The 17896-nt window shown below is 42.9% G+C and overlaps 1 protein-coding gene across 4 annotated transcripts in view; it reads right to left on the bottom strand.

Annotated features, from left to right (window-relative positions):
- Positions 1-17896, bottom strand: part of LOC112234141 (myosin light chain kinase, smooth muscle-like) — a 93469-nt gene that overhangs the window by 30257 nt on the left and 45316 nt on the right. For 3 of the 4 annotated variants that reach the window (XM_024402142.2, XM_024402143.2, XM_024402144.2), the window contains exons 10-15: positions 16321-16524; positions 15021-15155; positions 11329-11508; positions 2031-2177; positions 737-934; positions 228-474 (exon numbers count right to left, since the gene is read on the bottom strand). In XM_024402142.2, the coding sequence (XP_024257910.1) occupies positions 228-474; positions 737-934; positions 2031-2177; positions 11329-11508; positions 15021-15155; positions 16321-16524 (1111 nt within the window). The remainder of the gene's footprint in view (positions 1-227; positions 475-736; positions 935-2030; positions 2178-11328; positions 11509-15020; positions 15156-16320; positions 16525-17896) is intronic. The other variant, XM_024402145.2, reaches the window with a different exon arrangement.

Below are 17896 nucleotides of genomic sequence, written 5' to 3'. Positions count from 1 at the left end.
CAGCTTATTAAAATATGTTTGGAAACAAAATATTGTCCCCCATTCAGTTTCCCAAAACCTTCTCTCGACCTCCCGGGAGGTCGGGACCCCCAGCTTCAAAACCACTACCGTATAGTATATTGTAAATGGCAGTGTTAGTGTGTTCCAACATAAACAGCCCCTTCTCCCGACACTACAGAAGTGAGTCATCTACTGTGTAAGGAGTCCAGCGCGTCTCAAATGCCTACCTCAGGCTGATCTCGTAGTCCCCGGCGTGGTGGGACCGGACTCGCCTGATGAGCAGGGACACCACATCCTCTTTCTGCAGAATCTCATAGTCCAGCCCAGTGGTCACCACCTGGCCCTGCTTCATCCAGCTCCACTGGGGGAAGGGGTCCCCAGCAATGGCACAGGACAGCAGGACATTCTGGCCCAAGGAGGCAGTGGTGGACTTGGGCTTAGTGATGAACCAGGGCTGCACCCCGTCCTGGGGCTCTGGAAGACAGAAACAACATTATGGCATGACTAGGGTTGTGAATTTCCTGTAACTTTTTTCCATAAAATCCTGGTTGGAAGATTCACTGATTTCCAACTTATTCCGGATTCTCTGATTCCAGGAATATTCAAAAAATAAAAAAATCAGGATATCTGGAAAACCTGAGGAAAATGACCCTAGGCATAAACTACATCCTACTAAAGATATTTCATCAGAGATACTGAGCTAGCTTAGGTGGAGTTTTCTAGGCTACTAGCCTACCTTGCACAGTGAGCGAGGCCTCGGTGCGAACCTCTCCCACTTCGTTCCACACCTCACAGGTGTACTTCCCAGTGTCCTCAGGGAAGACTTCCTGGATGAACAGACTGCATTGGCTCCCCTTTCGCTCAAAGTGGAAGTCCTCTGACTTGTGGATCTCCTTCCCATTGTGGAGCCACACAATCTCTGGATGAGGATTCCCTACGACCACAACATTTGACATTAAACCTTGTGTTTGGACGTGGTTGTGTTTGGCTTTGTCTACCTGGTCACTGTCTCCAAATTACTTTTTTAGCATTATTGTCCAAAGACCAATGTAAGTCATTGTTCCAGAAGTTAACATTTTTTCTTGCTTCATGCCCCAATCATCTTAAAAAGTGTCTGACATGTAACGTTTAGCTCAATAAAGCTAGTTTAAGATCATTTGGACATGAAACACAAAACATACTGTTTGGATAATAAGTTGATTTTTGGACAAACATGCTAAAAAGTTAGCATTTGAAGAACGTGGCCAGGTAAACAAAACCAAAACATGGATTTCTGTCAGACTGCTTACTGAGTAAGGAAACCAATATGTAATTTAAATCATTTCAATTGTGCCCTATAGTTACATGTTGTTATGACAGGTTGTGTTACATAACACATGCTGTGACTTAGAATTATCTTGCATAATATTATGCATTTTCCACACAGGTATGATGCATGGTATAATTGAATACATTGCATGTGGATTACTGTTATCATAAATCTCCATAAGAAAATACAGTGAGAGACCATCCCGCTCCATCACTATTTACATTAAATGATGAAAGGCCTAGAATAATAACTTAAATCATACACCATACTACTTGCGACTCCTGCGAACAACCTCTCAGACAAACAGGAAGTGGGATGATGAAGATGATATAATAAGAAATGATAATACTCCAAGAGGCTACCCATCCCCTCAGGTCACATGTTGGAAGGAAATGCAAATGCATAAAACAACCAAAAACCAAACAACGTATCTCTGGGGGGCTGAGCAGGAAATACCAGTGTCTAAAGCAAACAGAGTTGCTAAAAACACTGAAAACAATAGCAAAATATATGAGTTTTCCAGTCTGATTAATAGGAATAAGTGCCAACACAAGACACCGACCAGGGTTGTATGTATTCATTGTGGCACACAGTCATTGAAATGCTTTTCAACGGAATATAAAAACGTGTTTTTATTGGACTAGTCTAGGTAGTCTGTTTTCTTTCATTTGCTACCTAAAGAATATGACCTAGGAGGAGGAGAGACGAGGCCTTCTCTTACCCGTCACCTCTACGGTCATGATGACTTTGCTACCGTCCATGACTTTCAGATCCTTCAGACCACGTAGGAATACAGGGGCAGACGGCTTCGACGGCTTCTTGGTGTCAACTGCATTTGGAGGGTCCGTCCTCTTGAAAATGTTCTTCGCTGAAATGTAACGACAACATTAGCAGGGTTACTTTAAGAACATGAGTCATTTACTAAGCAGCACACTAAGCCAAGACAACCAACTTGAGATTCAGCAGCATTCCCCCAATGGACTGTTTGTCATGTAAATCAATAGTTATTCTAGATGGAGTCTTGGAATACTATACAGTGCATTCGGAAAGTATTCAGACCCCTTCACTTTTCCCACATTTTGTTACATTACAGCCTTATTCTAAAATGGATAAAATAAAAATCCTCAATTTACACACAACACCCCATAACGACAACAAAAACAGGTTCAGAATTTTTTGCAAATGTATTAAAAATAAAAACAGACCTTATTTACATAACTATTCAGACGCTTTGCCATGAGACTCGAGATTGAGCTCAGGTGCATTCTGTTTCCATTGATCATCCTTGATGTTTCTACAACTTGATTGGAGTCAACCTGTGGTAAATTCAATTGATTGGACATGATTTGGAAAGGCACACACCTGTCTATATAAGATCCCACAGTTGACTGCATGTTAGAGCAAACAGCAAGCCATGAGGTCGAAGGAATTGTCCGTAGAGCTCCGAGAAAGGATTGTGTTGAGGCACAGATCTGGGGGAAGTGTACCAAAACATTTCTGCAGATTTGAAGGTCTCCAAGAACACCGTGGCCTCCATTATTCTGAAATGGAAGTAGTTTGGAACCACCAAGACTCTTCCTAGAGCTGGCCGCCAGGCCAAACAGAGCAATCGGGGGAGAAGAGCCTTGGTTAGGGAGAACCTTCCAGAAGGACAACCATCTCTCCAGCACTCCACCAATCAGACCGTTATGGTAGAGTGGCCAGACAGAAGCCACTCCCCAGTAAAAGACACGACAACCCACTTGGAGTTTGCCAAAAGGTACCTAAAGGACTCTGACCATGAGAAACAAGATTCTCTGGTCTGATGAAACCAAGATTGAACTCCATGGCCTGAATACCAAGCGTCATGTCTGGAGGAAATATGGCACCATCCCTACGGTTAAGCATGGTGGTGGCAACATCATGCTGTGGGGGATGTTTTTCAGCGGCAGGGACTAGGAGACTAGTCAGGATCAAGGGAAAGATGAACTGAGCAAAGTACAGAGAGATCCTTGATAAAAACCTGCTCCAGAGTGCAGACTGAGGCGAAGGTTCACCTTCCAACAGGACAATGACCCTAAGCCAAGACAACGCAGGAGTGGCTTTGGGACACTTTTCTGAATGTCCTTGAGTGGCCCAACCAGAGCCCGGACTTGAACCCGATCAAACATCTCCGGAGAGACCTGAAAATAGCTGTGCAGCGACGCTCCCCATACTTTCCGAATGCACTGTATATTAAGGCTGGAGTAGATTTCTTATAGTACTTCCCAAATGGCACCCCATTTCCTGTACATAGTGCAATACTTCTGACCTGAACCCTATGGGGTAATGCCACTAAGAATGTTTACATATCTCGCATTACTCATCTCATATGTATATACTGTATCCTTAACTATCTATTGCATCTTCGCCACTGTCACTGCTCATCCATATATTTAATACTTATATATTCTCATCCCATTCCTTTACTAGATTGTGTGTATTAGGTTGTGTTGTGGAATTGTTAGATATTGCCTGTTAGATACTGCTGCACTGTCGGATCTAGAAGTATAGGCATAAGCATTTCGCTACACTCACAATAACATCTGCTAACCATGTGTATATGTGACCAATAACATTTGATTTTGATTTGGGAGCCCTGTGCATCGCTTGGGTGTCTCCGCTCGTTCAGATGAAGATGAACCTCCGGGCCAAGAGCTCTCCTACATCAATTACTCAGCTGTCTGGCAATCTACTGCAGCCAGGACATCTGAAAACTACAGTACTGAAGAAACCATGCCAAAGAATGTGGAAAACCTGTGTTCTCAATGACATTGGCAGCCAAGCGTATAGTCTGAAAACTTTCAGAGGCTCTGGAGCAGAACGTTACAAGTGTACAGCTGATCCTCATATGGACTTGTCGTTGAAAAATTAGAGGTTGACCGATGATAAAAGCGGTGATGAAGACACGTCGGCGCCAAGGCACAGCGTGATGATTTGATCACGATTTATGGCACTGTCCGGATAGATGACCATATTTATACGCATCACAGGAGTGAAGCACACCTTCGCCAGTGGCTTCCTCTGGGGCCGGACATTGCCACGGAGGTCCAAGGATACTGGCACACTCAAAGGCATGACGACTGATTAAATTAAATGGTCATGTTTGGATCCCTTCAGTAGCTCTGAAGAGCTGCAAGTTAAGGATTTATCTTTACAGAATTGCTGAACTAAACTGGTTTCCGGACGGTTTATGCGGTTTGTTTGTTGGCCAGCAGAGTGATGCTAATTAATCGATGGAGGCAATTGAAATGGGTTTCTTCATTCATTGAGAACTTCTATTGCAAATTTCCTGGCTATACTTTGTAGGCCTATGCCATAGTGTGGTGTGTATGCTATGTTATTAGACAGACAATTTTCTACATTGTAGAAAAATGTATGGTATGTACACATTTTCTAATTATATTCTTATTGCATACTTGTAATGCATCTTTATCACTTTTAAATTGGCTTCATACTGCAGTCCTTGTACTTCAGAGTAATATTCTTTGTTTTGTTGTTCTGGACTAATGATAAATATACAGTACCAGTCAAAAGTTTGGCAACACCTATTCATTCATTAAAAATATATACATATATTTTCTACATTGTAGAATAACAGTGAAGACATCAAAACTATGAAATAACACATATGGAATCATGTAGTAAACCCCAAAAAGTGTTACGAAAAATCTAAATATATAGTAAATTTGAGATTCTTCAAAGTAGCCACCCTTTGCCTTGACAGCTTTACACACTCTTGGCATTCTCTCAACCTGCTTCATGAAGACTGTTTTTCCAACAGTCTTGAATGACTTCCCACATATGCTAAGCACTTGTTGGCTGCTTTTTCTTCACTCTGCGGTCCAATTCATCCCAAACCATCTCACTTGGTTGCGATCTGGTGATTGTGGAGGCCAGGTTATCTGATGCAGCACTCCATCACACTCCTCGGTCAAATAGCCCTTACACACCATCACACCTCCTCCTCCTCCATGCTTCACGGTGGGAACCACACATGTGGAGATCATCCGTTCACCTACTCTGCGTCACAAAGACAAAGAACCAAAAATCTCAAATTTGGACTCATCAAATCAAAGGACAGATTTCCACGGGTTTAATGTCCATTGGCCTGATTCTCGCAGTCTCCACTGAACAGTTGATGTTGCGATATGTCCGTTTCTTGAACTCTGTGAAGCATTTATTTGGGCTGCAATCTGAGGTGCAGTTAACTCTAATGAACTTATCCTCTGCAGCAGAGGTAACTGAGTCTTCCCTTCCTGTGGCGGTCCTCATGCGAGCCAGTTTCATCATAGTGCTCAATGGTGTTTGCGACTGCAATTGAAGAAACTTTGAAAGTTCTTGACATTTTCTGGATTGACTGACCTTCATGTCTTAAAAGTAATGATGGACTGTCATTTCTCTTTGCCATAATATGGACTTGGTCTTTTACCAAATAGGGCTACCACCCCTACCTTGTCACAAAAAAATTGGTTTGCTCAAACGTATTAAGGAAATAAATGCTTTAAAACAAGGCACACCTATTGATTGTAATGCATTCCAGGTGACTACCTCATGATGCAGGTTGAGAGAATGCCACAAGTGTGCAAAGCTGTCAAGGCAAAGGGTGGCTACTTTGAAGAATCTAAAATGTATTTTGATTTGTTTAACAATTTTTTGGTTACTACATGATTCCATGTGTTATTTCATAGTTTTGATGCTGTCACTATTATTCTACAATGTAGAAACTAGCAACAAAAACATTTAAAAAAAAAATGGAATGAGTAGGTGTCAATTTTTGACTGGTACTGTAATTATACTACACATTGTACACTTGGGTTCCACCTTGACAACTCTGCTCTAAACGTGACTCAAATAATGTGAGAACTTAGATCGCTAGAAACAGCTTATAAGTATCCGAACATTGTTAATTCCATTATGGTACAAGATAGACACATTAGAGTCTGGTGATGCAACGATTAGCTATCTTGCTAGACCCGTCAGAGACGCACAGGGCCGTATGCATTTTATACACATGATTATGGAGTCAGAATGAATCATTATTACGATAGAATTCCTCCTACTCTGACATTTTGTCATCCTCAGAAGTCGGGAGTAGAATTTCATCCATAACTACAGACTTGCCATCTGGAGAAGTTTCCAGAGCACAACGCAATGCTATTCTGCATCCCAAATGGCACCATTTTCCCTATTTAGTGCACTCTTTGTGAACAGAGCCCTGGTCAAAAGTAATATACAAAATAAGGAATAGGGTGCCATTTGGGATGAATACGAGATATGTCCTGAACGTTACCAGGTGTGCGTCCCAAAAGGCACCCTAACCCCTATACAGTGCACTACTTTTGATCGGACACGTTACAGTACTTCAATTCCAGCTCGATCACCCTTTAGACCCGTGCTCTAAACACCACAGCGACGATCTGGACACTCCAAATGACTGATGATGTGATGTTATTGGCAAACTAGTGAGGTACATGTCCTGAAAAAGCAAACACTTGGATAATCTCATTAAAGATGACCATAGGACATGAGGGAAAAGGGCGATGCTCTTGCCAAGGTCTTTAAGAGTCAAAATCAAATTACTTGACTCATCAATTATACTTTAGTCATAATGGGGTAAAAAGCTAAGTTGAATCTAATGATAAAAACATGCATTATCACAATAGTTATATAGAAAGAAATCATATATCAAAATAAAAAAGGGACAGAGGGAGCAAGAGGACAAGCTGTTCTGAGCGAAACAGGCACATTTCCACGAGGGACTTCTCTATTACGGAGGGCTTCCTGAGAGAGAGAGAGCGAGGACCTTTTTGGCCCTCGCTCCTTGATTCATACGCACCATGTATGGCGTTTGGTTCTACGTAGAGTCAACCCCTTCCCCAGGTTCATAAATCTAGTGGCCCTAACCTTGTGGACGTCAGGACCCTACAAGACAGGGCTGGTCATAAACACAGCCCACTGTCTGTATACATACCCAGCATGCCAGAGGGAGATCCAAGGCATCTCCAGCATGTTTCCATCAGCACTACTGCTTAAAAAGCCCCGTTTCACTGCTGCCTCAGGCTGCGTCCCAAATGGCACCCTATTCCCTTTATACTATACTAACTTTTCACCTGGGCTTATGGGAGCTTTCGTCAGCCCTGGTCAAAAGTAGTGGGAATATGGTGCCATTTGGGACCGACAGTAATCTGAGGAGCCCTCATAACAGTTTACACAAGGGCCCGACTTTAAACAAAAGTTAATAATAATGCAGGGAGCCTAACTGCGTGGGACATCCTCTAGCCCCTCTACCAATCCTAAGGCATGCAATACTCAACAGTCAATATAAACATTTTGCATTTCCCAAAGGCATTTCAATAGTAAAAAGAAACCATCACACCTTACAGTATTCATATATCATTGGAGGCTGCTGAGGGGAGGGCGGCTCAGAGTAATGGCTGGGATGGAGCGTAATGGAATGGTAACTAACCCAAGAAAACCATCTGTTTCATACCATTCCATTCACTCCATTCCGGCCATTATTATGAGCCGTCCTCCCTTCAGCAGCCTCCGCTGTCATATACTGTAGGTATATGTACAGTATGATGATCTTAACTTACAGCTAACAATGCCATGGCTGTTCTTCAACAATATCTTAGCTGTGTTGAACATAGCAGACTCACCCTACCTCTTAGACTGGCATCATATAAATGGGCACCAATCCACTCATCTACTTGTTCTCACAGATTCAGTGTGATGCCAACTTGCCAAGCGAATCAACGGCCACTTGGCTTGCAGCTAGCCCATCTGCATGAAGTGTTGCATCTTTAAATCAGGGCTTAGAAAGAAGACTCTTAAATCAGATTGAAGTGAAGGTTAACCTGTAGATCGAGATCACTATGGAATCTTACAGTCAGTGTCATTACTGTTAAACATAAGTGTATTATAATGCATTATAAAGGACTTCATAGAAAGTGCTTCCAAACAGATTCCAAAAAGATTGGATTGTGGGTGTCCTTAAAGTTATACTCTCTCACTGCTCTAGCACTCTTTTGCTACTAAAAATGAATGAGTGGCATTAGTTCTTAATGCATGACCAAGATGGTTGGTGTGCTAGCAAGTCAAACAAGCTGTATTTCTCTCTCTCTCTTGTGCTGCATGCTGAACTCACGGTGCATGTGTGGGAAAATGATGGCATTTCACATTTTAAAAAGCTGAACCTCTGCCATGAAGCCCTGTGTGCGCTGAAAGACAAGGTTTCTGTCCCAAATGGCACCCTATTCCCTACACAGTACACTACTTTTGACCAGGGCCATGGTAAAAAAAGAAAAAAAAGTAGTGGACTATATAGGGAATGTGGTGCCGTTTGGGATGTAGACAAGATGCATGCTGGAACAGAGAGAGCAGATGTTTCCTTAAATGCAACATCAGAGCCCTAAAATAGATATTCTCTTAGAGCAGCAGCGTTGCTTATCAAAGGGCTCAAAGTACTCTCAATATAGACATTTCAGGGCTTTAGTAAACAGTCAAATGCTCATTCTTCTGAGAAGAGAAGCATATTTCCCATCATGGATTGAGCACATTCTCAATAAAGCCAAAAGATTGCTAAGACTTAAAATAGCCTGATAGTATGAGACACATTTTATGTACAGTACCAGTCAAAAGTTTGGACACACCTACTCATTCAAGGGTTTCTCTTTATTGTTACTATTTTCTACATTGTAGAATAATATTGAAAACATCTAAACTATGAAATAACACATATGGAGTCATGTAGTAACCAAAAAAGGTGTTAAACAAATCAAAATACATTTTAGACTTGAGATTCTTTGCTTTGACAGCTTTGCACACGCTTGGCATTCTCTCAACCAGCTTCATCTGGAATGCTTTTCAAACAGTCTTGAAGAAGAGGAGTGAGGGAGTTGTCTGCTTTTCCTTCACTCTGCGGTCCAACTCACCATCCCAAACTATCTCAATTGGGTTGAGGTCGGGGGATTGTGGAGGGCAGGTCATCTGATGCAACACTCCATCCCTCTCCTTCTTGGTCAAATAGCCCTTAAACATCCTGGAGGTGTGTTTTGGGTCATTGTCTTGCTGAAAAACAAATTATAGTCCCACTAAGCTCAAACCAGATGGGATGGCGAATAGCTGCAGAATGCTGTGGTAGCCACGCTGGTTAAGTGTGCCTTGAATTCTAAATAAAACACAGACATTGTCACGAGCAACACACACCTACACCATCACACCTCCTCCTCCATGCTACACGGTGGGAACTACACATGCGGAGATCATCCGTTCACCTACTCTGCATCTGACTAAGACACGGTGGTTGGAACGGAAAAATCTCACATTTGGATTTATCAGTCCAAAAGTACAGATTTCCACCAGTCTAATGTCCATTGCTCGTGTTTCTTGGCCCAAGCAAGTATATTCTTCTTATTGGTGTCCTTTAGTAGTGGTTTCTTTTCAGCAATTCAACCATGAAGGCCTGATTCCTCTAAACAGTTGATGTTGAGATGTGTTTGTTACTTGAACTCTGTGAAGCATTTATTTGGGCTGCAATCTGAGGTGCAGTTAATTGCTGATTTCTGAGGCTAGGAACTAATGAACTTATCCCCTGAAGCAGAGATACCTCTGGGTCTTCCTTTCCTGTGGCAGTCCTCATGAGAGCCAGTTTCATCATAGCACTTGATGGTTTATGCGACTGCACTTGAATAAGCTTTCAAAGTTCTTGACATTTTCCGGATTGACTGACCTTCATGCATTAAAGTAATGATGGACTGTTGTTTCCCTTTGCTTATTTGAGCTGTTCTTGGCATAATACGAATTTTACCAAATATTGCTATCTTCTGTATACCACCCCTACCGATCGGCTCAAATGCACTAAAAAGGAAAGAAATGCCACAAATGAACTTTTAACAAGGCACACCGGTTAATTGAAATGGTGAATTCCAGGTGACTACCTCATGAAGCTGGTTGAGAGAATGCCAAGAGTGTGCAAAGCTGTCAAGGCAAAGGGTGGCTACTTTGAAGAATCTCAAATATAAAATATATTTTGATTTGTTTAACACTTTGTTGGTTACTACATGATTCCATATGTGTTATGGCATAGTTTTGATGTCTTCACTACTATTCTACAATGTAGAAAACAGTAAAAAAAAAAACTTGAATGAGTCTGTCAAATTTTGACTGGTACTGTATAGATTTATATTTTACCGGAGATGTTTCTATATATATATATAGCATGTTTAAAGAATTTGTCAGTATAACATGCATGTGTGTTCAGATGTTCAAAAATGTACATTTTCTTTTAATAACTTGAAATATTAATTCGGCATTCCCCTACATGACCATCATTTTAGTAAAGCAGACTTTTCCCTTGTCCTAAAAAAATATTTCCAAAGCCATTGTGGTGTACACTGAGTGTACAAAACATTAGGAACACCTGCTCTTTCCATGACATAAAGAGTGACCAGGTGAAAGTCACTTGTTAAATCCACTTCAAATCAGTGTAGATGAAGGCGAGGAGACAGGTTAAAGAAGGATTTTGAAGCCTTGAGACATGATTGTGTATGTGTGCCATTCAGAGGGTGAATGAGCAAGACAAACAATTTAAGTGTCTATGAGTGTGAGTGTGTCAAGAACTGCAACGCTGCTTTTCACACTCAACTGTTTCCCGTGTGTATCAAGAATGGTCCACCAATCAAAGGACATCCAGTCAACTTGACACAACTGTGGGAAGCATCGGAGTCAACATGGGCCAGCATCCCTATGGAATGCTTTCGACACCTTGTAAAGTTCATGCCCCGATGAATTGAGGCTCTTCTGAGGGTAACAGGGGGTGCAACTCAATATTAGGAAGGTGTTCCTAATGTTTTGTACTCTCAGTGTAATGTGTATTGTATGTACCTAGTGTCTCAGAGTACGGGTCATGATCTATGATCAGTTATAACATTTGGATCTTAATGAACAGCATATGGACAGGGAGGAGCTGAACCCACTCTGAGAAGCTTGATACATACGGCCAATGTAGAGGCTCCCAAGCCCACCTTTGACGATGACTCTGGAAGTGCACACTGCTCTCCCATGGCTGTTCTCAGCAACACACGCGTACTGGCCTTCGTCCTCTGGCAGTGCACCCTGGACAGTGAGTTGGGTCAGGCCATTCTCAAAGGCAGAGTGGGCATGCGGCACTGGCTTGTCTGGAGGGGGAGTGGGGGAAGGAACATGCGTCACACTCAAGGAGGAAACACCTAAACCCAGTCCACACACAGCAAAAAAAAAAAAAAAAAAAAAAAAAACCTCTTACACTAAAAGTGTAGAAGTTAAGGAGAGCAGTATTACATGGAGAGAGATGATTGAAGAAAGATTATTAGAAATTAAGCAAGAGACTAATATTAATTCATTCATATTGAACAAAGAAAATGTTTGCTGTGGAATCGCTCATGAACAAATAAATGTGTGGTGGCAGAAAAAGACTACACAAATGTAAAAAACAACAACAACCTTGTAACTGATCGGATGTGTGTTTCCCTGCAGGCCTGAGTTTACACAGACAGGCTGCTAGCTAGCTCTGTGTTAAATTGATCCTGGATGGGTCTCCCGAGTGGCGCAGTGTTTTAAGGCACTGCATCGCAGTGCTTGCTTTGCCACTAGAGAACCTTGTTCGGGTCCAGGCTCTGTCGCAGCCGGCCGCGACCTGGAAACCAATTGGAAGGCGCACAATTGACCCAGGGTCGTCCGGGTTGAGGGAGAGTTTAGCCGGCAGGGATGTATCTGTCCCAGCGTCCACTAGCGACTCCTGTGGTGGGCCGGGCGCAAATGCACGCTGACACGGTCACCAGGTGTATGGCGTTTCCTTCGACACATTGGTGCAGCTGGCTGCCGGGTTAAATGGGTCGTCGTCTCAAGAAGCAGTGAGGCTTGGTTGGGTTGTGTTTCGGGGGACGCACGGCTCTCGACCTTCGCCTCTCCCGAGTCCGTACGGGAGTTGCAGCGATGGGACAGGAACATAACTACCAATTGGATACCACGAAATTGTGGAGAAAGTTTTGTAACTACAGCGCACAACATGATTCAATGCACCAGTAAATAAATCGGCACAATCACATTTTGGAGTTTTACAAATTTTGGAGCTCAAATTGAGATCATGTATACTGTGCTAATGACGACACAAAAAGAGAGTAACAGAGAGGAATGTACAATATGCCATATTTATGCACCACCGCTATATAAACGGCTCTTGCTCCCTCCCGGTGCTGGACCACCCAATCCCAAGAAAGGCAATCACTTTGAAATCCAGGGGAGCCTTTTTTTGTCCTTGTGGTAGGCATTTCATAAATCGGCCGGCACAGGTCAGAGTTTGGAAAGAGAGAGAGTCTCAGATGTCTGCTTTTGGAGCACAAACACTTGCCAAGTCTAGCTGTGTGTAATATTTCAGAAGAGGTTTCAGGAGGCAGCGATGCATGTTTTTCCTTTATATGGTTCCTAGGCCTCATATTTGTTTAATGGCTGTGGGTGTATTTTCCAGCGGAAAGAACAGAGGGCTGCGAATCGGTCGGTGCTGGGATCCCTGCTGGGAGCGGGGACTATTTCTCTTCCCTGAGATAAGTGTGATGCCATTAACTGTCCATCCGTCTTCAAGAGACCAGAGTATAACATCAACAGTTCCCGTACAGCTCAGACCTGGAGCACTAAGAGAAGTGGCCTTGTGGAAACTATGGCTACGTCCCAAGTGACACCCTACTCTCTATATAGTGCACTACTTTTGACCAGGACCCATGGGGGTCTGGTCAAAAAGTAGTATACTACGAAGGGAATAGGGTGCCATTTGGGACACACACTATGTTAGATCCTTCGCTAAAATCAGCAACAAGTAAATTCTATTTGAGTTTAAAGATTAAATCTCTATTTTAAAGATGCCTCTTAAAGGCCCAGTGCAGACAAAATGTGATTTTCATATGTTTTATATTTCAGCACTATGAGGTTGAAATAATACTGTGGAGTTGTGAAAATAATGATAATGCATTTCTAGTGTACTGTAAGAGCGGTTTGAAAAGACCGCCTGAAATGTCATCTTGTTTTGCTGAGATGGAGCTTTGGTCTGCCTGGTGACGTCACTACATGGTAAATTAGTTAATAAACCAATAAGAAAGAAAGTGCCAAACCGCTCTGCCAATAACAGCTAGTTTTCAATTTTCCCCTCCCCACTCAGCCCACTCCCAGACAGTCCTAGCAAATTTCTTGCTTGAGAAAGAAAATTTCTTGCTTGATTGCTCTTTGCTAAGAAGCTATTTTTATATATTTTTTTACAATTAAGTACTGTAAGGTACTTAATTGTTACCCAGAAATGATTTGATATTTAGATTAAAACGGCTGCATTGGACCTTTAATACTTTTCAGCTGTGTTTTCTAACGAGGATAATTCAACTCAAACACATTTGGCCACCGAAGTAAAACAAAACACAAACAATTACATTGGCCAAGACACTTCATAAACAAGTTCAGGAGCTGAACTTTTGACTAGAAATGAAAGTTACAGTTAAGAACTGTAGCCCTATGTTGTGAGCCAAGTTAGGCTCAGGTGATAGATTGATTTTGTCTAACTAATAAATTGTGATCCATCTTCATTAAATATGGAAGGATAAACATGACCTAGCTACAATAAAAAAAATTATATGTTCAGTTGGAATTCTGCTAGATCAATTGTCATGCCAAGCTTTCATTTTGGTTAGTGATATTGGGTACCCTTAGGACGTCCATACTCCCAAGGCTAAACCCTAACCCCTACTCTTACCCTAACCTTAACCAATTCAAACGTCAACTCCAATGAGACATGGACGTCCCAAGGCTCCCGTATAGCATTAATCCATTTTGGAGTTATGACCTTCAAAATTGCCCATTCAAGGGGTTTCCTCCGACATTCTCTACGTAGAGCAGTTAAAGATGAAAAAGATCAACATTCTCTGTGTGGGATCTGACATATTACAGAGACACATGAGCCTTCAGCAGCAGAGCAGCCAGACCTGTGAAACGGTGGTCCTGTGATGGGCCGGCCTCATGCTGAGAGGGAAAGCAGTAGCAGACTTACTATGGCGGTGTCCCAAAGGGCACCCTATTACCTTTATAGTGCACTACTTTTGACCAGGGCCATAGTGCACTATATAGGGAATAGGGTGCCATTCGGGAACGCATGTAATAAATTACACCCCCCACCTACCTAGCTGATCTATTCAAGAGGGTTCTGAGTACAGGGACTTTTTGTTATTCCTACCACTTCTCCCTTCATCCTTCACTTTTCATAGGAGTGGAAGGGATTTTCGTCTGTCCGTCCAATGAGATGCAAAGCATTGAAAAACAGGATTATCACCCCCCTCTTGTGGGTATAATGGATATACGGTAACTAGCAGACAATGGTGACTGCTACTGCTAGGGTTGCACATTTACGGTAATTTTTGCCAAATTCCCAGGTTTCCCAGAAATTCCAGTTGGAAATTATGGGAAAGTTACTGGAACTTTGCATCCTTAGTTACTGCAGGGGGAGATGCAGGGTGGCAGGTAGCCTACCGGTTTAAGAGCGTTGGGCCAGTAACCGAAAGATTGCTGGTTTGAATCCCTGAGCCGATTAGGTGAAAAATCTGTCCGTTGTGCCCTTGAGCATGGCACCTATTTCTTAAGTCAAATGTAAAACATTTTTAATGATGGGCTCTCTCACCGTTTAGGAGCCAGGAGATGTTCGGTAGAGGCTCCCCCTCCACTGAACACTGCAGAAGGAAGTCCTGGCCCTCACTCACTGAACATCCCTTCAGGACAGTGCTGAACGCAGGGGGCTTGCCCTCCAGCCGTGGGTCTGCAGGGGAGGGAGTACACAGAGTATTAAGAATACGACCTAAATGTATTACATTGGGGCCTTACATTTGAAATGCGTGGTACTGGTCAGTCTAACGGCCCATTTCCACCATAAGACTTTACCCCAGTGTTTGGCCTAAAGTACCTGCCGCAAACAATACCTACCCGGACTTGGGACAACCGACTGCGGTATCAGCAAACTGGGTGTATGACCAGATGCAATCTTTCCTTCTCTCCAGTAGAGGGCATAGGTGGACAAGAATTGTGGCAGTCATGTCTGGGAGGACACACACTCCCAACAAAAAGACTGCTTATCTCAAGCACAATAACCTGAATATGCATAGAGTCCGACACGGCTCTATATTATGGAAAATAAAAGCGATAAATTCTGGACTCTCCCTAAATTAAATCACCGTAGACTGGTGCCAGTACGTTTAGTCCAAACAAAACCACCAACCAGATATCAAAACAGTTTCACTTGGACTATCATTCAATAAACAACCAACTGTTATTTGGTTAAAGACCGCAGACAGCTTATAAGGACCGGTCCAATAGCAACAGTGTCTCATTTTAGTTGAACTCAGCCCAAAATCGGCATTGCCGCTGAGGAATGGACTAAACGGTCGATGTGCTCACCTCAGTTTATCCTGCCTTCATCATTATCGTGTTTTGATTAAGACAGGCAGGGGAAATGAATTAGACGCTTATTTACCCAAAAGGCAGAGCTGGAGACTGCGGAGACCATTTACGTCTAAACTACTGTACCTTCAACCATAGACCTGTCAGATGAAAAGGATGACGCGATAAATATCCTGCACAACAAGGGCCTTAGTTCACACTATTAAAACCAACAATGCTGCTCTCCCGTTCTCCTTTAGTTCCTGCCACAGTGTGTATGGTAAACACTTTTTGACCAGAGCCCTACGGGTCCCAGGGACTCAAAGGGAGGCACATTTTAGTGACTTCCCTAGCACCACACACCTGATTTAAAATAAATCAACTGCTCATCAAGCTTTGATCATTTTAAAATCAGATGTGTGGTGCTAGGGCAAAAATAAAAAATGTTGCACCTCTTGGGTTCCCCAGGACCAGGATTCTGAAATGCTGGATACATTTCTTTTATTTTTTAAATCGGGTGCCATTTGGGACCCAAACTAAGTACTTACTCTTGACCGTGAGATTCCAAGTCGAGGACACCTTCCCAGTGCTAGTAGTCAGGGTGCATCCGTACGTCCCACTGTCCCTTTTCTGGACGTTGTCCACAGTGAGGATGTGAGTGTTGCCGTCCTGCTGGAAGCTCAGCCCTGCTCTGGGTCTCAAAGGGAAGCCATCTTTAACCCAGCTCAGGCCAGCCACGGGAGAGCCTGAGACTGGAAGAGCACATTAACAGTCAATCTAATGGGTTAAATATGCAATAATAAAAGTAGCTAAGAACTGTTAGTGAACTGGTATTCGTGAATTGGCAAAAATGTGCATCTAAACATGACAAATACATACAGCATTTTACAGAGTTACGGTTCATATAAGGAAATCAGTCAATTGAAATCAATTCATTCCTAATCCATGGATTTTACATGACTGGGAATACAGATATGCATCTGTTGGTCACAGATGCCTTGAAAAAAGGAAGGGTCGGGGAACAGAAAATCAGTCAGTATCTGGTGTGACCCCCATTTTCCTCATGCAGCGCGACACATCTCCTTCGCATAGAGTTGATCAGGCTGTTGACTGTGACCAGTGGAATGTTGTTCCAATCCTCTTCAATGGCTGTGCAAAGTTGCTGGATATTGTCGGGAACTGGAACATGCTGTAGTACACGTAGATCCAGAGCATCCCAAACATGCTCAATGGGTGACATGTCTGGTGAGTATGCAGGCAATTGAAGAACTGGGACATTTTCAGCCTACAGGAATTATGTATAGATCCTTGCAAAAATGGGCCATGCATCATCATGCTGAAACATGAGGTGGCGGATGAATGGGATGAAAATAGGCCTCGGGATGTCGTCACGGTATCTCTGTGCATTCAAATTGCCATCAATAAAATGCAATTGTTTTCATTGTTCGTAGCCCATACCATAACCCCACCACCACCATAGGGCATTCTGTTCACAACGTTGACGTCAGCAAACCGTCTGCCATCTGCCCAGTACAGTTTAAACCGTAAAAAGCACATTTTTCCAGCGTGACAGTGACCATTGAAGGTCAAGACCCTGATGAGGACGACGAGCATGCAGGTGAGCTTCACTGGGACTGTTTCTGACAGTTCTTCAGTTGTGCAAACCCCCAGTTTCATCAGCTGTCTGGGTGGCTGGTCTCAGACCATCCCGCAAGTGAAGAAGCCGGATTTGGAGGTCCTGGGCTGGTGTGGTTACACTTGGTCTATGGTTGAGGCCGGTTGGACGTACAGTACTGCCAAATTCCCTAAAACGACATTGGAGGCGGCTAATGGTAGAGATATTAACATTAAATTCTCTGGCAACAGCTCTGGTGGACATTCCTACAGTCAGCATGCTAATTGCACACTCCCTCTAAACTTGAGACATCTGTGGCATTGTGTTGTGACAAAACTGCACATTTTAGCATGGCCTTTTATTGTCCCAAGCACAAGGTGCACCTGTATAATGATCATGCTGTTTAATCACATTTTTGATATGCCACATCTGTTAGGTGGATGGATTATCTTGACAAAGGTTAAATGCTCACTAACAGGGATGTAAACATATTTCTGCACAGCATTTTT

Source organism: Oncorhynchus tshawytscha, linkage group LG03 (assembly GCF_018296145.1).
Source record: "Oncorhynchus tshawytscha isolate Ot180627B linkage group LG03, Otsh_v2.0, whole genome shotgun sequence".
In the NCBI taxonomy this organism is placed as follows: domain Eukaryota; kingdom Metazoa; phylum Chordata; class Actinopteri; order Salmoniformes; family Salmonidae; genus Oncorhynchus; species Oncorhynchus tshawytscha.
The sequence above is the reverse complement of the archived record's forward strand: the minus strand, read 5'-3'. Positions and strand labels throughout refer to the sequence as shown.